Below are 21,772 nucleotides of genomic sequence, written 5' to 3' on the forward strand. Positions count from 1 at the left end.
GACTAAAAATAGGGAATCACAGAGACGCTACACACAGAGGCGCTCACTGTCAACACATATTTATTGCAGCAGTGGTTGTGGAATATATACCGAGCACGAAATGAATTGAGAAAAAAACTTCTAGCCCATATCATCGCACAGTAGCCTCGTAATCGCCATCACCTATACTTACGCAAGAAGTAAATGGAAGTAAACAGCGAAGGAAGTGAAGTGAAGGAAAAATTTCATGCACCAGTTAACTCGCTAAAATCCCTATTCGGCACTTGCCATATAATCAATCGATATAAGACCTTCAGTCAGTCACAAATAACAGTAAGCGAATGTCAGTCAGCAGGCAGAAAGACACCTTTTTTCCAATCGGTGGGGAAGAAGCGGCTTGTTTTCTCAGGACTCATTGCACACCTGATTGTGAAACTGGATTTTGAGGAAGGTAATTCATTCACCAGGTGCCTCTTTAGTGAAAGCCAAAGGTTGCAACTGTCTTTAGAAGATGGTCGCAGGTCTGATGTAGCAGCTTGAATGGTGTTCCTTAGGTGCCAAAACTCACCTACCAACCTTAACAGATATTTTCACCGCTCCGCCTAGTTCATGGCCGTGTAGTAGCCACGATGCGATCATTTTTCAGCGCGGAATGTAGCTGGTAATGTTCTGTCCCGGGCGGAAAGGAAACAAATCGAAGGGTGCCGTCTTATTGGACACTGAACTGTGCTAGTAGAACAGCAACGGGTTGAGGACTGAGCACCTCCACGCCCTCCCGACAGTCCAAGAGAAGTTCCTCCGAGAGTAGCGAAAAGGCACATGGGCCAACTCCATTCTTTGACGTAACCAATATGTGGAGGCGCTGCTGTTGCCGGATGGGGACAAAAACTGAGGTTTCGTGCCTTAGGAATGCAGGTCAGCAAACGTTTTCAAAGCAGTTTGCTGATTTCACAGTGAACTTGTGCACTGTACTTTCGTGAAGTAAAGCCACGTACATTCCTGAACAGATTGCCGAAGTATAAAAGGTCATTTCGTAAGCGATGTATTTTTTAAAACACCGCGATGCGTGCACGTAGGAATCACCCTCGGCTGGCGATACCGGGCGGGAGCGCCAACCATAAAAACACACATGATCTAAGCTGTCCGATATTTTTTCAAGCTTTACCGTGTACCCATAGAGGCTGCCAATCATTGATAGTTGGCGAGTACCTCGAAGAAAAGCATGGCCAAGCACGAAACGACATTTCGAAGCTTATTAAAAATCAGTTTATATGCGCATTATGACGCTATGCATGACCCAGAAGGTGCGCTGTCGTCTGTGTGTTTCTCCGAGTCTCGAAAGCCTCTCGTAAAGGCTACATGCTGCAGCTCACGCAACATTTTCTTACTAATACAGTCGATCAATCTACACAGCTTAGACAACTCTACATGAATAGGAGTTGTCAAACGGCATTACATGCGAACGAAAGCGAGCATCGCCCCTTAGCAGACAACGGCGCTGATGATACCCCCAGCCATATCCGTAGTTCACGAACGCCCGCTGTGTTTTAAACACGGTGTTGGTCTATATACCGCCATTTTTTCTCGTGAAAAAAGCAAGTACTTAAGAACAAAAGGCATAAACATACTTTCGTCAATAGCACACATCATCAGCGAATGATGCCTTGCCTCCCTGTACAGAGCAGTGTTGTAGAGCAGTCTTTCGTACCGAAAAGTTCTTTAAGCGGAGAAGATTAATACTGCGCTAATGGGACCCGACAGGAAAACGAGGAACACAGACGACAACGCAGGTGTGCTCCTCGTTCTCCTGTCCTGTCGCATACACGCAGTACTAATCTTTTCTGCAATGAACCAACTAGACAGCAAGAACGTTCTACTTCTTTAGGCGCTCTGGTTCGTATGTGAATTTCCGTGCTTCTAGAAGATCTTCCAGCCTATAACGGACCTTCTATAATGGACACCTTGACCACCGTCCACCAGTGCTTACAACCTTTGAATTTGACCCATACGGTACTAATTTTGTTACATCTTCAGCTTCTTCCTGGAGGTGCGAGCAGCTGAGCAAACAAGCCCTTTCTTGCGTGCCTATCGAAGTATTCCAAGGTGGCTATGAGGACAATTGCACACTGCCCTGCGTATGCTAACGAGCGTGCGTACTATGAACATTGCATGCAGAAGCTCTGCCCAGTGCCCCTAACAATGGACAAAGTTTTAGGTCCCTTAGCCTGCTTCAGGCAACAGAGACTTGCAATGAACTTTCTTTTTGCATATTTAAAAGACATTGGACATCTTGATAAGCTCTAAATTCACTTGCACGTTACCTTCATGCATTCTTCATGCAGTGAACTTCGTCAGCCCATTTGTCGGACTATGTGCTCCATCATTCCATAGGTTACATCAATACTCGCCATTGCATCCTTAGTACCCATTTCATGGCCGCATTTTATCTTCGGGTTTTTTTTTTACCTCTTCCACGCTGCTCTCCTTCTGTCTTTTTCTCCCAAATTCCCCTTCCTACGCAGAGTAGCATGCCAGCGATTTTTAAAAGCCGGCTAAATTCTCTGCATTTCATTAAAGAGTCTCTCTCTCTCTCTCTCTCTCTCTTCATCTCCAATGCCCTGAATATAACCTTTTATCTCTATATAGAAATTTCTATGAGCAAGCGGTACGCTTGTCAACGCCTCATAAACGATTGGTGCCCTAGACCACTGTTAATTTAAATTGGCGAAAAACTGCGGTTTAATGTTGTTACGATAAGAGTGCAAGAAGAAATTACTACAAAGGATACACACGTTGAAGGAAGGAAAACCCTTGTTGTTCACTACTTCAATGTGCCCTGACATAACAAAAGCATGAAACGAGAAAACGTCATGTTCTGAACTCAGCTCGCAACGAGTTAGGCAAAATGTGGAAACTTGTAAGCGCGCAATGGGTTTGATATTCATAGTGTCAAATTAATCACCACACATGGCTAATTCTTCCTGCGTCGATCATTTCGTTTACTCAGTGTCCTTCACGTGGGGCATATGCTATAGTCGTCCTTCAGGAAGGTAGGTAACGTGCGCCAATAAGGACATCAGGCATATCAAGACGTCGATATTGAAGCTAAGGCTTCACTACGGAACCTCGGGCTTCAATCGCGGACATAAATTTCACCTTCAGCTGAGTTAGAAGTCAAACCACGAAAAAGAGAAAAAGAAATTGGATCAATATCCATGACTGGGAGTCAAACCCGCGGCTGCGCTCACAAATCTCCTTTAGGGGCCGTTCAGCGAGACCACTAGGCTATCGCCGCAGCCAACGCGCCTCGGGTTGTTGTTGTTAGCCTTTGAAAAGATGGCACATACCCACACCGGGAGATCGGCCAAGAATGAAGAGGCAGAGGTTGCTATTCATCTGTGAAAAGAAACGCACACGGGAGAGTAACACCGGTACATTCTACCACAATGAGGGCAGGGACTGAAGAGAGATAACGGTTTATATGGAAAAGAGAGGGAGAGGAAACAAGAAGAAGTGATTAATTTAAAATGTATGAAAGCATAGAAAAGAAAATATTTAACAATCAGCAAAGCATTCCATGAGATCCCAGAACGAAATTTTCAACACCAGCGCCAGCAGACCTGTGGCTGAACCCAAGCGTGGTGGCGCCAAATGATAGCAAGAGTGGGCTGCTCAAACTAAGGACAAGATGCTTCAAGGGCACCTCCAGGCATCTTCTTCTCAAAGAGGTGAAACGGCGACAGTGAAGTTAAAAATGATCGATAGATTCAGGCTCACAGCAAAATGCACAGGGTGGAGATAGCGCCAAACCAGACCTGTGTAGATAGAAATTCTGAGGAGGGATACGGCAGCGCAACCTCGTCAGAGATACTTCAAGCTGTCGAGATAGACAAACTTTCCTGCTCCAGGAAAATCGGAGATGTTGATATTCCGCCAATGTTAAACGTGTCTTGCGCATGTCGCCGAAACCTAGATGCTGTTTAGAAGTACAGACATAGATGCTGTAATATACTCTGTAGCCGGAATGATAGGCAACACAGGCCGCCTAGGGAAGCCTTTGCGGGGTTATCAGCGATCTCATTTACTGTCACTCTGCTGTGACTGGGTACCTATATTAAATGAACAAGGCTCAAAGTCGAAAGAAGGAGCGATAAAAAGTGCTTAAAGTGGGACAGTCAACATGCGATGCGAGGGACAAACACACAAATATTGAATCGATAATGACTGCCACTGCAGTAATAGAAGGACCTAGCTTGCGTAGAGCAAGCACTGCTACCAGAAACTCTGCTTAAAAAATAGGGGGGAAATCTGGAAGGCACAGCGAAAAGAACCAGCCTAAACGCGGACAGAAAATCCCCACAATGCCTTTCTGTTGCATTGCGAGGCGTCGGTTGCTATTGCAATTTTTGCAGGTAGGCGTTTGGCTTATGGGGGTTTAACTTCCCAAAACGCCTTAGGCTATGAGAGACGCTGTAGTGAAGGGATTCGGAAGTTTAGACTACTTGAGGTTCCTGAACATGCACTGACATGGTACAGCACACGGAGCTCTAGAATTTCGCCTCCATCTATATCCGACCGCCACGGCCGGGAACGCACCCGCGTCTTTCGAGTCAGCAGCCGAGCGCCAAAACCGCTCAGCCACCGCGGCGGCTCTCTATGATGGTAAAAGCTCATGTAAAAAGTTCAAGTTGGCAATCAATGAGAAAAGTCACTATATGTTTTCAAATGTCATTAGTCTTCAACCGCCCTGGACTGCAAGGTAATGAAAAAGAAACCTTGAGGGGCATTTCAAGGAAATTTGTTCTGAGATTGCATGATTGAAAGGCTCATTTAAAGCGGTATGATTTGCCGGTCACTCTAATGTGTCATGAGAGATGCACCAACAGGGCAATAGAAATTCTTAACTTTTCTGGTGGTACACAGGAACCAATTCTTTCAAAAAATAAATTAAATGTTTCTCAGTCCTTAGTCCTTGGTTCTGGCCGCTGTCAATAGCGAAATGTTCCTCAACTGGTAGTTGTACCTCGGCGGCCGCAGCACCTTAAAAGCAGGCGCCTGTGTTAGCGAACACTGGGGGTCTTTGATGCGCGTGTGCTATTGCCCGCCAATAGAGCCTCAGTGCACAGGCGCGGGATACACCTGTTATTTTAGCCCCAGTTTTATAGACTCCCCTGAGCACACTAAAGCGATGAAATGCACATCAGCAGCATTCTTTAAACGCAAATTTAAAGCGGGTTATATTGTTGATGGAACAGCGCAAAACATCGGGACAAGAGACAAGCGCTGTCTTCAGCGCTTGTCTCTTGTCCCGATGTTTTGCGCTGTTCCATCAAGAATGAATAACCAACATGCCCAAGCTGCTGTCCGGGGTTATATTGATTTCTTAGAAAACGATGTATTAGAAGTGGAGATTTCTGAATGTGTCTCCAAAGAGCAAGATTAATTAATTATATGTGGTGCTTCAATTACAGTACTACAAAAGAGTACATTTAAATGGCGCCCGATTTCAGGGAAGGGACGCGGAATTTTTGTCATGCCTTCCTTTTTGAAACTGACGTTCAATTTTAACGACTGCAGCACTTACTATCAAATTTTATTTTCTGTCTAATATGGTACAAATAAGCGCATCAGCCTTAACATCACATAAATCGGATATGTAGCTCTACCTTTCGTTTACAAGAGGTGTATCGAAAAGTAAGGTTCCTTTACTTATATATTGGGGGGTCAGAACAAAGTTTTACGCGTCCAGCGCTATCTATTGATCGTTTCCAAAGCCCCTGAACACGATTAGTGAGATTAGATGAGTCGTTTTCCTGCTGATGAATGCAAACAACGATCATCGCGAAATTTGTTGCTCCTGTCCATTGCGTAGTGTGTTAGAATTTTGTGCGCAAAGATATGATCCGCTGCCTAAATTCATCAAGAGCTATGCCTATGTTACTGTTCGGAGTGGCGAGACGTGAATACCTTACAGTAACGCACAAAGGAAACAGCAGTCAGTGCATTGGCGCCATTGAACTTCACCAAACCGAACAAACTCCGCAACTTCCTTACTCGAGCCGCAGAATGATGGTTGTCGTTTTCTGGGAGAGAAAGGTTGTTCTTTTGGTTGATTTTATGGAACGTGGGCCAACAATTAGAGCTCAAGCGTCCTTACATCGCTCTTCAAACCAAGGCGAAGATTCACGATTTTAGTTGGGAACTTTTTGATCACCCACCTTGCAGTCCCGACCTTGTGCCCAAACACTATGCCAACTTTACGTGACATTGGATGCCTGCAAGAAACACACATCTTCACTGATTTCTCAACTTCTTACGACTCTTCATCATGCGGCTATTATGTGCCCTCATCAGGCCGAATGCTTTCATGGCGCCTACAGCATTGGACATCCTCCATCCCTGCAGAGATACACGGAATAAAAGAAGCTGTCTCCTATATCGTGCGCCATAATCCAGGACGCTGGGTAATCTTCACGGACTCGCAAGCAGCGCTACAAACCTTGTCTAACCTGCCGAAGAGAACAAATCACCAGCCAGTTTCCCATGACACTGAATACCGGCACTCACTTGGCTGTTGCTGAAGGCCACTGTATGAATTTTCCATGCATTCCAGTTCACTGCGGCATCCTGGCCAACGAGAGAGCAGATGAGCTCCCTGCAATGGTCTGCAGCATGATAACTTCAAGCGAATTTTGTTCGCAAAGTCAGATGCGTCTCAACTCTCCAAACGACATACCCAGGATGAAAAGACCTGTCTCTAGTACTCGCCAAGTCATCATGAACTTTTTCTCCATTCCACTGACCCACAGTTCAATTCAAGACTACCACTCGAGCTTCCGCGTCATCTAGAAACAAGTTATCATTGCCGCCGTCTTAATGTTGTAACTACAAACAGTCTACGATACCATTTACAGCAAGCAGACAGTCCGTATTGGGACACCTGCGGGTCAATTGAGACTGTACTTCATATTCTCTTGGAATGTCCAGCTGCCGCCAACGAACGTACACACTATGAGCAATGCAAGCAGTTCATTACCCAAGTTCAACTCACAGTGCACTATATATAAGGTGCATTAGGCTGCTACAGACAGCAGCAACGTGCAATAACATTCTTAGTTCCCTATTCATATGGTATTGGTGTTTAGACAAGCAATAAATTGCCCAAACACTCGATCACCACGCTGTACATGCACAGAACTTGACTTCGGTCACATCCAAAGAAGCTATCACGCAGTGAGATATTGCGTCACAACCCTCTTCAGTGACTGCACTCTTTTCTAGCACCCTTTCTTCCATCTTTCCTACCCTATTCCTTCCCCAACGCAGAGTAGCATGGAGCGAACATTCCCGTGTGATAAAATCTGTATTTTTCATTAAATAGCTCTCTCCCTCTTTCTCCCACTCTGTCTTCTTGCATTTGAAACAGAGTGGACAACGGTTTGAAGACGTCCAGGAACTCAAGACCGCTGTTATCAGCTAGTTCCATTCATAGGTAGCAAACTTCTATACCGAGAGACAGCAGAACTGGCGCAGCGTCATGTGTTTAGAACTCAACAGTGATTATCAGTGGCGTAGCCAGAAATATTTTTCGGGAATTTTGTACGCCGTCAGTAAAAAAATGGATGAGGCTTAACTTGGTTAACCCTGGAGAATGCGAAGCATCGTCGTGTCGCGTAATTTGGAGGCGCACAACCACAGCGACGGCGCGAGGTGGGCCCCCGTTTCTTCACTGTCGTGACGTCATCATGTCACGTGGTGTGACGTCATGTATCACGTGATTTGGAGGCGCATAACCACGGTGAAGGGCTGAAGTGGTAGCTAAAGTAGTATGCTTCGCATAAAAGTAAAGAGAGCCTGGACCAAACAATATTTTATTCATTTCTCTGCTATCAATTAAAGCCGACCGTGGCGGTGGCCCAGTGGTTGAGCATCTGCCTCAAATGCGGGAGGTGCGGGGTTCGATCCTCGCTGCCGCCTGTTACCCACCGGTGATACAATAGGTACAAGCTTCCCCTGGTCAGGTGCTCGGCTTCTTTAGGGTGAATTACTTAGGAAATGGGTCCCTGACCCCACCTTGAGCTATCGAAATACCTTGTGTCATGGCGCTATTTTTCCGCAGATGCGCTTGCGCCATAAATTTCACTGTCATCAATTTAAAGCCGAAAGGTTAGTTGTTTCGTTCAGTGTAATGTTTACATAAGAGTACGAGTGCACACAGGAATCTGAGGACTTCATTCGTAAAGGTGGGTTCAGACGAACGGACCGGATCGCGGATGGTCCGGGCGCGTCCGCGCTGTCCGCGTGCCACGTGACGTGAACGTCACTGCTCTGAGCGACCTTGAGCGGGCGGCGAGGACTTTTCCGGACCCGGACCGCGGACCGGATGGAAACGGTGAGCGCCTTATTCAGACCGGTGGCTTGGGGGCGGACCGAGATTGTTTTGCGCTTTTTTGCTTCTAGGTCTGTCAACGTTGGCTCGAACTCTCGTCTGGCTACCTATCTGGAATGAAGTCGGCTTTGCTCCATGCTGGCGCCATTCGTTTTGCGCGCTTTTTGCCACATTTGCAGCTCGAGTGCAGCATTGTGTGTCGTCCGGTTCGCTCACTGCGTTGTTCACTCCGTATTTGATACGCTGCGTCGAATTGTGTGTTTGAGTGTGTGCGCGTGCGTGAGGGCCCGCTTTGCTTTGTTGTTTCTACTAATATGAGTGAATTGGGAAAGAAGGCGCCCAGTGAGCCAGTATCAGGTAAAACAGCTCTGGACTCCGTCGCAACAAGCGTTTATACTCTGCCCGGTCGCATTCAAGTAGGTCCTCGTACAGCAGGTTCTGCAAGCCCAAACACTTTTTTTTCCGAAGGGAAGCGTATCGGGCTAGTTTTCGGGCTTTTTTCTCCAACCATGTCTTTTTCCTTCATAACCGCTTTTTAGTCGCGAAAGCTTCCTTGTCGTCCTCAAACATTTCAATGGCTACAGCCAGTGGAGCGAGGCGACGTTTTCGCTCGGCCACCATGTGTGAAACTCTCGGTAGCTGACTTTTCGCAGCCGCGCAAACAGCGCACGCGCGCTGAGGGAAAGAGTACGCGCGGATTGTCCGCTACGCTCGTGTGAACGCTTGACGTCGGGACCTACTCGCGGATGCTTGGTCGCGTGTCACGATAACCGCGCTGATGCGCGCGGACCATCCGCGATGCGGTCCGCTCGTCTGAACGTGCCTTAAACAGCAATTATTATCTCGCCAAAAAAAAAACCTTGTAGGAAAAATCGCGGCTATTTGCAATATTTTTCACATAATATAAAAAACACAAAAGACTACTAAAAAAAACATAACTATACTACATAGGCTCGCAAAGAAAGCTGTTCGTTACATTGCTAATGTTTAATACTTTCACCACACTCATGACCTCTTTTCTCAGTTCAAGTTGGTCAGTATACAACAGATTTACGATTACCGTCTACTATACCTGCTGTACTTCTCAAGTTTATCTTACCAGCAGTTCCTGAAGGAGCTGTGTACTCTTACTTTGCAAACTCGCACATATCGAACCAGATCGTCTGAGGAATGGTTTGTACCGCGCCCACGCACTAATTACCTACTGCAAACATTAACGTACAACGTACCATTTCTATTAAACAAGATTAGAACACAATTTTCTGGTTCCATTGCCCTAACGCGCACAGCATTGCGCAGCATGTTTGTTTCTGGGCAATTTTCTAAGACTGCGTTATGATTTTGAGTGGTAATTGTGAAATTGGGCATACAAAGTGAGTGTGTGTGTTTGTCTTCTCATCGGGATCTCACATGTAAAACGCTTTATGGTACTAATTTTATTCGTTTGTTGCGTAGTTTTATTGTAGTGCACATTGTTCTTTTGTGGCGTAGTTAAGTTGGTGAATGAAGTCAGTGTATTCCATTACAATATTCACTTCCATTTTAACTATTGTACTCAGTAAGTAGGAGACTGTATGTATTCTGTTGCACATTTCATTTGTATTTGAATTATTGTAGTGTATATGATGTATGTATTCTGTTGCACATTTCATTTGTATTTGAATTATTGTAGTGTGTATGAAGTCGCTGCTGCCAAAATGGCTCCTTGACCTAGTCAAGCTGTCCTCACAGCTTTTTGTCACGGAGGCCATCAACATTGTATCCATGTTGAAAATAAATTTGATTTGGTTTGATTTGATTCTGCTCTACAACAAAGTCAGCCACTGCGACCGAATGGCATTTGTAAAAACGCCCGGCCGCAGAGTCGCTTTTGAGTAAAAGCACTTTTTATTTTTGCGATAGTTTGTGATCACTTGAGGACAATACAAAGAATGAAAAAGTAAGCTGACGTAAAAAAGGTATGTTTAATTGGGTGAACTGCGCCTACACTTAAAAGGAGTGCTATATGTCGTGTGATGGCGAAGAGGTGATTCGTTTCTGCAATAACTTCAGCTTCCTATTACAGAGCCCCGACTACGTACATCAGTACTTTCGAGAATAAAAAACAGAGAACGCAAGTGCTTCAGAACAGTCCTTACTAATTACTGAAACACAAAAATAGGGGCCACTGTTTGAAATTCAACGCGGAACTGTTCTGCAAGGAAAAAGAGCGCTATTAAAATATGGCCGCGGCAATGCTTAAAAGTTCTGTGAGTTCCTCTACCAGGTTAACGTTACTTCAAATCGTCCGGGGCTGGGGAGGGGGTATGCAGCGCTCAGAAGATTTCAGGGGGTGTTCTGACACCCGAACGCCTCCATTGGCTATGTCCCTGGTGATAATGTAGAAAGCGCATCAGGTTTCTAGTAAACTAACACATCACTAAAAGTGTTTGCTAAGGAATATATTTTTTTACGATCAAACGGCTCTTACTTTCCCATTATACCTCGTGTATCGTAATCGCGCAATTCATTTCGGTGGTAGGTATTGCCTCCTTTCGCGTACTTTCATTATTTCACACATTGTTTCACACATTATTTCCCACTGCAAAAGCTGAGGGCTGCTTTGGTTAAAGTATGTCACTTCACCTCTCAGTTCTCATTGCGGGAACTGCTTTGAAAGCCGAGAAAGCACCCGACACCACTTTAGGAAAACAATACTTACACTCAGAGCTATTGGAAACAGCGGCCTTACCAAGTGGAAAACACGAAGTGGCGGGTATTTTTCTAAAGGCGATATTTTATATCTGTTCGGTCACCTGGAACATGTAATGGAGGTTTACACGATAAAATCGCTTTACCAAGAGTACGAGATTTGGTGCAATGTTCGAGCGATATCGTGTGACCTGTCCACTAATGCAGCATCATTTTTTATTCATGAGCTACTGTGCAGCAAATAAGTGTACACTTCACACTAAAGGTGGCGGAGAACTACTGGGCTTATTTAAGCAGCTTAATATTTTTTCTCGTTTTATAAAGGAACACTGTGGGCCATGAGGTAAGACGTAGTGCAGGCCTCTGGGATAATATCGGCCTGGTGGGATTATTTATCACGCCCAGAAATCAAGTTTCACGAACGTTTCAGAACATCGGCTCCATGAAAGTGGGACCGGCGCGTCACGCATATGCAGCCCCATAACAAGCGCGTAGCAAACGAAAGCGATCTCTTCAGGCGTGTTGCCACAAGTGGGCAAAGTAGTGCATCTGAAAGTTTCGTTTCCTGACGCATGGACAAGACTAAGTGCTGACTTTCTTTCCGTATATCGGAATTTCTCGTTCTTTTCGAGCTGTAACGGGCAGAAATACGCATCCTGCGCAGCTTTTAAAATGACGTTGCAAAGTAATTATCTGTGTTAAACTAATTATGTTTTTGAAGTAAAGTAATTATGCTATGCCGGCCTCTAGTACGAAAGCCTCATCGTTACGATACTCGAGGCAGGCTGCACACACGTTTTAGCTTGTCGGTAACGCGTACTAATGCTGCATCCTCGCCAAGGTCATATAATCGAGCGCAACGAAACGTATTACTTACGGAAATGCATGGCAACGCGATTATTGCGCGCCGCCGACCACTTTATTTCTTATGCCTACCTCCAAATCCCCTGGAATTTTTCAAGATCCTATATACCGCCTTTACGCATTGTTGAGTAAGCTTAGTACCACGCATGCACGGCTGTTCGGCGATTGACCACTTCCCGTCGCCTTGGCTGCAGCAAGAACGATTCGCTGCTCCACCATCATCTTACCTTCGGTGAGCGATGTCTTAGCCAGGACGATGGTCGCTCCTGCCAGAACGCAGCCGTACATCGCGATCAGATTTTCCACGCTGCTGTTAAGGTGCACGCACACACGGTCACCAGCGAGCACGCCATGTTGCCGGAACCCTACGGCGTACCGCTTCATGTGGGCCAGCACCTCCGCACGAGTGAGGCTAGTGACGTCATCCACCTGCAAGCGGTGGCACAGCGTTTTATACATGCTTAAAATTATCTGTATAGGAAAACAAACGAATAACCTATAGTTCGACAAGCCCCCCCCCCCCCCCTCCTCTTCACTCCTCCACGCAGAGGGATTCTTCTACGTTAACTCGCTGTCGCATAAACGGTCACTTTGTACATGAATCAGATGCACTGCGGTCGAAGAAGAAAAATCAGATCGGGAGTACCCACGCCGCGGCTGAAAAAGGTTTCAGCTCTCATACGCCAACATGAAAGATTCGAGCGTCTGGCGTTCATATATTCAGTATTTACCGTAGCTAATATAAGTCCCGAGCAAACAGCTCCTTTAAGCTCTGTTATACCCGTATCGCGGACTCTTCAACCGCTTTTCAGAACGTGGAAGGAGAAAGACGGTCGTATTTGAGACCACAATAAATTGCGGCTCCTATGATGAGGTAAGCTGAACAGATGGAAAGGCACAAAGAAAATCTATGGCACGGCGCTCAAAGAAAAAGTAACTGACCACTTCAGGAACAAATAAAGAGGACGGTTGAGGAAAATGTTTGAAGAATAGCGATATGGATTTCGGTACCGAAAGGGCATGCCATTAAGAAAGGTATCTGCGATTGTGCACCTTTTCGCTAATGAAAGCATGGCTGGGAAGGAGGCATATAACTTGCTGTTATGACGTATCGCAAGAGTGCAGTCAAGGCACTTAAGCATATCTGATCGCGTGGAAGAGGAAAGAAAGCTTGCTCACCAGCGCTGTCTTCCCTGGGTTTGTGAGCAGCTTCTCTCTGGCCAGGTGGTAGAAGGAGCACACGGGGATATCGATGCTCGGATACGGCGAGTAGACAACGCGGTCTTCGATGCGGGCCTTCATCTTTCCAGAACGTGCCACAGCTTTGGTGCTCTGCAACACAAAGGCGGCATGCGTCAGCTCCTCGCCACCGAGAAGCGACCAGGAATGCCGGCCTTGTTAGTCAATTGTGCCTTCTAACAGCAGAACCTCGGGTTTATTTATGCATGGCTGGTGAAGAAGGTGAGTATGAACATGCCCATGTGCCTTTTACTATATTGTGAGGAAATGGCCCTCAACCGCTTTTGTGACTCTCAAGACAAAGGCGAAATAAGAGGAAAATGGTTTTTCTGTCGGCGCGAGTCTCAGTTGCCATCCGAATGAATAAAGCAAATTAATCGCATGTACAAAGAGATGTAGGATATTGAAAGAGTTGTATTCTGATTCCGTGGCATGCGTTGGGGCTGCGGCCACTCCTCAGTTAGATGACAGGTCGCGAACACAAGGAAAATCGAACATTTATCCAGGCATTTAAAACTTGTAAAAACGCGCTGCTGCCACAGTCGTGCAGCGCGGTAGAAGGAACGAAAGAGACACGAGTTACGTAAGATGAAACCCCGGAGGGAGGTGTAGAGAGGGAGAAAGCACGCGGGCGAGAGGGAAGGCGCACGGGGAGAAGGAAGAGAAAGAGCGGGGAGGAGAGAAGTCCATTGTTCGCACATGAAGCTGGCGCCCGGGCGGGAAATTCAAACTGGACTCGGGACAGCACACTCCCCGTCTCGTTATACATATAACCACTGTGTGATGTATTCAGTCCTCGCACGGAATAAGCAGGACTGTCTCAGTCACAGGACGGAGAAACATCTTTATCACTCTCCGTGTCGCCGTCTTAATCTCGACCTTTCGCACCCTGCCGTCCGCACTCGCGATAGCGTTCACAATGAGTCCCATGGGCCACTCCTTGCGATGAACCTGGCTGTATCTCAGGAGCACCACGTCACCTGCCTTGAGATTTCGAGTTGTCCCCTGCCACTTTCGACGACTCTGCAGGGTGGTAAGGAACTCGCGTCGCCAACGGCACCAAAAGGCGTCGGCCAGCCACTGGACCTGCCGCCATTGTCGCCGATACATATCCTTTTCACCGAAGGCTGGTGGCACTGTGCTGCCGCCGACCTTCTGGGTCAGCAGCGTTGAAGGAGTCAGCACATAACAGCACTCGGGGTCCGCTGAGACAGGAACGAGGGGTCGGGAATTTATGATCCCCGAGACTTCCGCCAAGAAGGTTACCAAAACTTACTGAGTAAGGCGACGAGAGGTACTCTCAAGAAGCATGGAGTCCAAAATTCGCCGTGTGACTCCTATCATTCTTTCCCACACTCCTCCCATGTGAGAAGCATGAGGGGGGTTGAATACTCAAGTGCATCCTTGGTCTGACAGGAATGTTCCTAGCTTCTCGTGGTCTGGGCCATTGGAGTCCAGTTTTAGTTCTGAGCACGCTCCAACAAAATTTGCCCCGCAATCAGACCTCAGTTGCTTCGCCGGGCCCCTTATGGCGAAGAATCTCCGGAGAGCATTAATAAAACTCGAGGTGTCCATGCTCTCGATCACTTCGATGTGCACAGCGCGGATACTCATGCAAGTGAAGAGCACGGCCCACCTTTTGCTGTTGGCCTCGCCGCCTCTGGTCCGACGACAAGCGACTTGCCACGGGCCAAATACATCAAGTCCGACATAAGTGAAAGGTGGCTCGGTGCTTAGTCTTTCTGCAGGCAGGTCTGCCATCTTCTGCTGCAGCTGCCTTCCTCTGAGCTTGCAACACGTAACACAACTGTGTATGTATGAGGCGATGCTGCGCTTAGCTCCGACGATCCAGAAACCAGCTGCCCTGACTGCTCCCTCAGTAAGATGGCGTCCTTGGTGTTTGACTTGCTCGTGGAATGCCGCACAATCAGGTTGGTGACACGGTGCAGCCCTGGCATGATGATGGGTTTCTGCTCTTGCTGGTCGAAATGGTTGGCTCTGTCTAGTCGGCCACCAATTCTCAAAAGACCGTCGGAATCAACCCCTGGGTCCAGTCTCCACAGTGGGCTTGACTTCGGAAGTCGCTTTCCTCGTTGCAAGCTTTTCAACTCTTCTGGAAAGGCTTCTTTCAGGACAGACAAAATAATGACTGCCTTCCCTCGGGCTAGGTGTTCTGTATAAGGTCCTAGTTGGCGAGATGAGCTGTTATGCGGGCAGTCTGACACGTTGCGAGAGGTGCCCCGAAATTTGCTCACCAGCCGCACGAGCATTGCAGCTGCGCGAGTCAGCTTAATCCAACTCGAGAAGCGCTCGAACCGCCTGCTGACGAGTTCTGCCGAAGTGTTAGCACCCAAACTCTGAAGAATTTTTTTACACAACAATAGTGATGGTTATGCTCGCTATAATTGTATAATGATGTTTTTCTTTTCTCAGGTGTATTATGCTGGTCTTGATGTGATGGGGATATCTTATTGTTGCGTAAAATGGAAATTTTTCTTTTCAGACAAGAAGGTCCTGACTCACTTTCTATGTGTGTATGTTCTCGTGACTATGCTGCTATACATGTAAATGTGCAACTGCTGTATGCCTTGTAAATGGGGGCTCGAACCACGTCAAGTGATATGTTTTCACTTTTGTTCGAGTCCCTTTCCGCCTCGACGGAATAAAGTTCAATTTCAATTTCTTGCGTGTCTACACTGGTTGCGAGAACATTTGCCTGGGGCTGCGCCTCCGTGTCAGAATCAGCATCGACCAAGTCGAACTTGCCCTTCATTACCCGCGAGCAGTGTTCTTGATGATACAAAAACTCCGGGCCTGTCAGCCAGGCCGATCCTGCCATTTGGGCTGCTGGCACAGACCTTGTTCCGAGGTCCGCAGGGTTGATATCTGAAGGAACGTAGAGCCATTGCTCTGGCCGTGTAGAGCTCCTGATGCGTTCGACCCCGTTACTGACATACACATAAAACCTCCGCGTCTCATTATGTATGTAACCTAGGACCACCTTGCTGTCAGTGTAGAAAATTTACAGCATCAAGTTCCATATCTATTTCGCGACTGACGAGCTCTGCTAGCTCCGCTGCCAACACCGCGCCGCACAGTTCAAGCCTTGGGATGGTGTGTTCCGGATGTGGTGTTATCTTAGTTTTTCCTATGACGAACCCGACATGGCACGCACCATCTGGATATATCACTCTGAGGTAAGCCACTGCAGCCACAGCCTTGGTTGATGCGTCGGAGAATGTGTGCAGTTCCTTGCGCTGTGCGGCAGTGAGTGAGGCAGGGGAATAGGTGCGAGGTATGTCCAGCTGCTCGAGTACTTGCAAGGAGTCTTTCCACGTCTCCCATACGGCCCTTTTGTCTTCAGGAAGTGGGCAGTCCCAGTCGCATGTCTCAACGACTAGCTCTCGAAGGAGGGACTTCCCTTGAACGATGACTGGAGCAACAAAACCGAGTGGGTCGTACAGGCTATTCACCACTGACAAGACACCGCGCCGAGTGAATGGCTTCTCCTGGATTGGAGTCGGAAATGTGAAGACATCCTTCTTCAGGTTCCAAGAAACTCCCAGACTGCGTTGGATTGGCGGCGTGCCATTGCACAAGTCAAGATCCTTCAACTCCTTGGCACGGTCTTTTTCTGGAAATGCTTCCAACATTGTAGGGCAGTTAGAGGCTATTTTGTGGAGCTTGAGGTTTGACGCGGCCAACATCTGCTGTGTGCGGCGTATCAGGCTGATGGCTTCCTTGTCTGTAGAGAGAGACTTCAACCCATCGTCCACATAGAAATCCCTCTCGATGAACTGCCTGACGTCGCTGCCAAATTCTTCCTCTCGTTCTCGTGCTGTTCTCCGCAGCCCATAGGCTGCAACTGCTGGTGAAGGACTATTTCCAAACACATGTACCTTCATTCGATACTCCACCACGTCACTATCGATCTTGTTGCGGAACCACAGAAATCTTAGATAATTTTGGCGGTCGTCTCGCACCAGGAAGCAGTAGAACATGTGTTTAATGTCCGCAGTTATGGCCACGGGTTCCTTCCGGGATCGGATGAGCACTCCAAGCAGGCTGTTGATCAAGTCTAGACCGGTAAGCAGCACACTGTTTAAATACACGCCTTTGAACTGTGCACTGGAGTCGAACACAACTCGTGTTTCGCCGGGTTTTCGTGGGTGGCAAACACCAAATATGGGGAGGTACCAACACTCTTCTCCTTCTCGAACTGGTGGAGCTTCCTCGGCATGGCCGTTCTTGAACATCTTGTCCATGAAGACTGTGAACTGTTCCATCAGTTCTGGTTTTCTCTTCACAGTCCGTTGGACAGCAGTGAGGCGTGACTCGGCCAAGCACTTGTTATTCGGAAGCCAAGGCCTTGGAGAACGAAAAGGAAGAGGCGCTACTCAACTGTTGGATTGGTCCTTTGAGAACTCGTCGTCCATCAGCTTCAAGAACTTCCTGTCCTCGACAGAAAGGGAAAGTCTGTTGTCATCCTTCTTTGTCTGGAACAGCATTTCGGCGATCCCATTGTCATAGCTGTGTTTCCTAGCAGCGTGCTGAGCTGGTTGGAAGCAGTGTGTCGACCCTTGCATGGCAGTGAGCTTCTCTTTGACCAACAAATGATTCTCACATGGCTCGAAAAGGGAGGGCCGTCCATTTTCGAGGACGTTTGTTTTGAGGTTGCTGACACAGCCGGTGTGCGACTTCGACTTATGCCGACGTTTCCTACGATGACCCATCCCAGATCCAGTTTCTGAGCAAATGGCGCATCAGCGTTGCGCTGTTGTCGAACCTTGTGTATTCTGAGGATGTCTTTCGCGAGGAGAAGTAGAATCCTGGCCTCTGGGTCCAAACAAGGAATGAATTTAGCAACAGCTCTGAGATGAGGGTGATGCAATGCCACTTCCGGTGTTGGAATCTTGGTCCTGTTGTTAGGCATTTCGTTGCATTCGATAAGCGTTGGCAAGGGAAGCTTCACGGAGACATGAATGCCTTCTATGAGAAAGCCAGACGCCCTTCTTCCTATTGCCTCTGTAGTTCCAGCACATGTCCTTAGTGTGTAAGGGGAACTGTGACCGTTGAGTCCGAAAATGTCGAAGAACTGTGTTCTTGCAAGGGACCTGTTACTCTGGTCGTCTAAGATGGCATACATTTTTGCAGTCTTGTGAGGCTGAGTCGGATCACTGACTTTCACCAAGCAGATCTTAGAGCAGCATTTGACACCGTTGCTCTGACCGGAGACCTCTGTGCACTTAGATGACACCTCAAGTGCAAATTCCTTGTCTAGAATTGCATCTTCCGCATCGTTCTGAGTTACAGGAGGCCTGTGGCTGACATTTCCAGCATGAAGCGCCGTGGCATGCCTATCGCTACCACAATCGTCAGATTAGAGAACTGTTTTGCACTCTCTTGCAAAGTGGTCTGTCGAAGCGCAGCACCTGAAGCATATCCGAAAATTTTTCAGCAGAGATTTTCGTTCATCCAGCGGCTTTTCCCTGAATGCGCGACACTTCCGGAGGGGGTGAGGCCTCCTGTGCAGAGGACAATACTTGGTTGTATCATGCCACTTATTTAATGCGTTTGAGGGCGGATGGTCAGTGCTTGCTTCCACGTCTGTCACTTGCACTGAGATGGGCGTTCTTCTCGGGCTGCCATCTGTTGCCCATGTGTCTGCTCTTGTGAGCCTTGAAGGGGTGCTGCTTGCGGAGCTGAGTTTGAAGCTAGGATCGTTTCTCGTTTTCGCTTGGTCCCTGATAAAGCTGGCAAAGAACGAGAAAGGGGGAAAGGCGACCTGATGATTCTGTTTGAACTGGAGCCTTTCGCGATCCACATGTCTTGCAAGCGCTGGGGCAGCTTTTCTACAATGGGGTTTACCCCTCTTGCGGTGTCCAGACAGGAGAGCCCAGTCAGGTGAGGGTAACATTTTGCTGCCTCAACTTCAAGAAGCAGGTCTCCCAGCTCTCTCAATTTCTGCGTGTCTTTGTCGGACAGTCTGGGGAAACTCGAAATTCTTCGAAAGATGGCCTCTTCTATAATTTCTGGGCGACCATAGCATTCCTCAAGTCTTTCCCAAACTACCTTTAACCCGGCCTCTGGCCTGTCGACGTGCACGGAACGCAGCCTCTTCGCGTAACCTAACGACTCGGTCCCAAGCCATTTCACGAGAAGGTCAAGTTCCTCGCCTGCCGTGACTTCGAGAGTCTGAGTTATCCTCCTAAACGTAGATTTCCACGACCGGTAGTTTTCAGGGCAGTCGTCGAATTTCGTAAGCGAGGTACTCACAAGGTCGCCTCGAATCAGATACCTTGCTCTGGCGGTCAGTTCAGGGGCGTTAGCTTCATCTCCCTTCTGACGAGCAACATTCTGCGTGATGATTTGGCTGCGAGCGCTAGGTGTGCATGGAGCGTGGTCTTCAGGTGCTTCATTAGCGTTCTGACAGACGTAATGCTCCCCGCCGTCATGCTGCTGCGGTTGCTGGCGCGGGCCGATGCGCACGTGAGCCTGGTCAAGCACGTAGTCAAAAGTACGTTGAGCGCAGTATTCGGATGCCTCGGAGACAGTCCGACAGATGTGATGCTCCCCGCCGTGCTCATCTACGGCAGCCTCCAGGACGTCCGCTTGCGCTTCCGCGGCGGCCGCTTCTCTTTCCAACTACATGACTTGTAACTCTGTGTATAGCTTGGCTTTCTTGCGCTCGATTGCCGCAGCCGCACTTTTCTCTTGTTCTTCCAGTCTGGCCTTTTCCAGTTTCACCGCGGCTTCTTTCTTCTTGAGAGAAGCCTGTACTCGCGCCGCGGCGGCCTCCGCTCTTGCTCTCGCGGCCAGCATGCTTGGCGTTGTCGAGACGGCCGAACGCTCCGAACGAGCTGAGCGCGACGAAAGCCGTGACTGCACATAGCTTGCTGTTTTCTCAGAGCATGCAAAATGACATTGGTCCGGACTCACTTGAGTAGCGGGCGACTTGCGGTCTTGTGACGCCATGTCGTCCGTGGCTGCGATGCGAAAACGGAACTTCTGAAGAGCGGAGCCAGCCAGCGCAGCCTAGGTGCTTTCGAAGAGTGCGCGAGACACCGACTCGACGTTCATCGCGTTTTTTTACTATTCTAATTCCGTGGCATGCGTTGGGGCTGCGGCTACTCCTCAGTTACATGACAGGTCGCAAACACAAGGAAAATCGAACATTTATCCAGGCATTTAAAACTTGTAAAAACGCTGTGCTGCCACAGTCGCGCAGCGCGGTAGAAGGAACGAGAGAGACACGAGTTACGTAAGATGAAACCCCGGAGGGAGGTGTAAAGAGGGAGAAAGCCCGCGGGCGAGAGGGAAGGCGCACGTGGAGAAGGAAGAGAAAGAGCGGGGAGGAGAGAAGTCCATTGTTCGCAGATGAAGCTGGCGCCCGGGCGGGAAATTGAAACTGGACTCGGGACAGCACAAGTTGTCAGGAATATTTTCCTACCACGACAATTGAGAGCGGTCACACGTGGGTTCGATTGCCATAGTCATCATCGTGTCGGTTGTCCGCGTTTGAGAAGAAGGAACAGCGTGTATTAGAAAGCAGGGCCAGAGCTTAGTTAGACTTGAGAACGCCGGCAAGTTACCTCGCGCCTTGTTTAGGTCTATAAAGTTAAATGCATCCTTTTGCGGAAGTGCCAAAAGCTGCCCGTGATCAGTTCCGGTACAAGTGTCATTACTGGCGAAAATTATGCTCCCTTGTGGGGGAAGCGGAAGCAGCGTCGGTAGTTCCACTCGACGCTTACGGGAAATTCCGCGCAGCCAGTGAGATTTTCTTCGAAGTACGGCCAGCGTCGTGAGCGGCTGTGCCCGAATTCTCTCGTCGCCTTATGCGGCAGGCATGTGGAAGATCCTTCGCCCTTGCCGCCGGTCTTCTGGTTGCAGGCAGGGAAACAAGCGCAGGAAACGCGCACTCCCGGCGCTTCTCACGTTAAATGCCCGAGGCTGGCTTTGATCCAAGAATTGGGCGCGCACAGCAAAACGCGGCCGCCATTCTCGGCGCGTACAAACGTTCGCCGCAAAAGTCGCTCCCCCAGCTGCCATAGCCGCCATATCGGAAGCCCTTCTTATGTAGCCTGCTAGTTGCAAGGAATGGCTCGTTTATAATTTGGTAGCTGGTTGACCCACTCTGTGCATTACTTGCAAGTGTAATAAACGGCATCGGAATGCAAACCACTTGCCGTCTGTCTGTTAGGTCTGGTACAGCACAAACCCGTCTGCGATTACCAAGCGATATATGAGCAGAGTGGGAATGCGGGGCTTAACGGAAGAAGAAGAAGACGATAATTAGTGGGCCGGCTGTCTGACACCGGTCCGTAATTTTCGGCTTAATTTTTCTCACTTCAGAGGGTTTTCAGGTTTTTTTTGGCGTGTGTCCTCGACGTGCGACGACCTGGGGGTCCCTGGCCGCCGGCAAAAGCACGTCAAGCGACCTCCTCGGCGCTGTTCGCCGTATCAACGCCGACACGGAACATAACCACCAGCTGAACTCCATGCTGCACTGATGGCAGCAGCGGTAGCGGCGGGTCCAGCGGCCGCTATAGTTGCGGCTACAGACCAGGGCCCGGCAGACAAGATACTGCGTGACAACCAAGCCAGTAACGA

At 48.4% G+C, this 21,772-nt stretch overlaps 1 protein-coding gene across 2 annotated transcripts in view; it reads right to left on the reverse strand.

Annotated features, from left to right (window-relative positions):
• LOC149367827 (uncharacterized) overlaps window positions 1-21,772 on the reverse strand; it is a 145,273-nt gene that overhangs the window by 95,546 nt on the left and 27,955 nt on the right. The window contains exons 1-3 of one of the 2 annotated variants that reach the window (XM_089557614.1): window positions 20,102-20,222; window positions 13,103-13,255; window positions 12,151-12,352 (exon numbers count right to left, since the gene is read on the reverse strand). In XM_089557614.1, coding sequence (XP_089413740.1) covers window positions 12,151-12,352; window positions 13,103-13,255; window positions 20,102-20,137 — 391 coding nt within the window. In that variant the 5' untranslated portion in view covers window positions 20,138-20,222. Of the gene's footprint in view, window positions 1-12,150; window positions 12,353-13,102; window positions 13,256-20,101; window positions 20,223-21,772 lie in introns of those variants that run through there. The other variant, XM_089557618.1, reaches the window with a different exon arrangement.

The sequence above is a fragment of the Amblyomma mixtum genome, chromosome 1 (genome assembly GCF_055824585.1).
Source record: "Amblyomma mixtum isolate Tamu chromosome 1, ASM5582458v1, whole genome shotgun sequence".
In the NCBI taxonomy this organism is placed as follows: Eukaryota; Metazoa; Arthropoda; class Arachnida; order Ixodida; family Ixodidae; genus Amblyomma; species Amblyomma mixtum.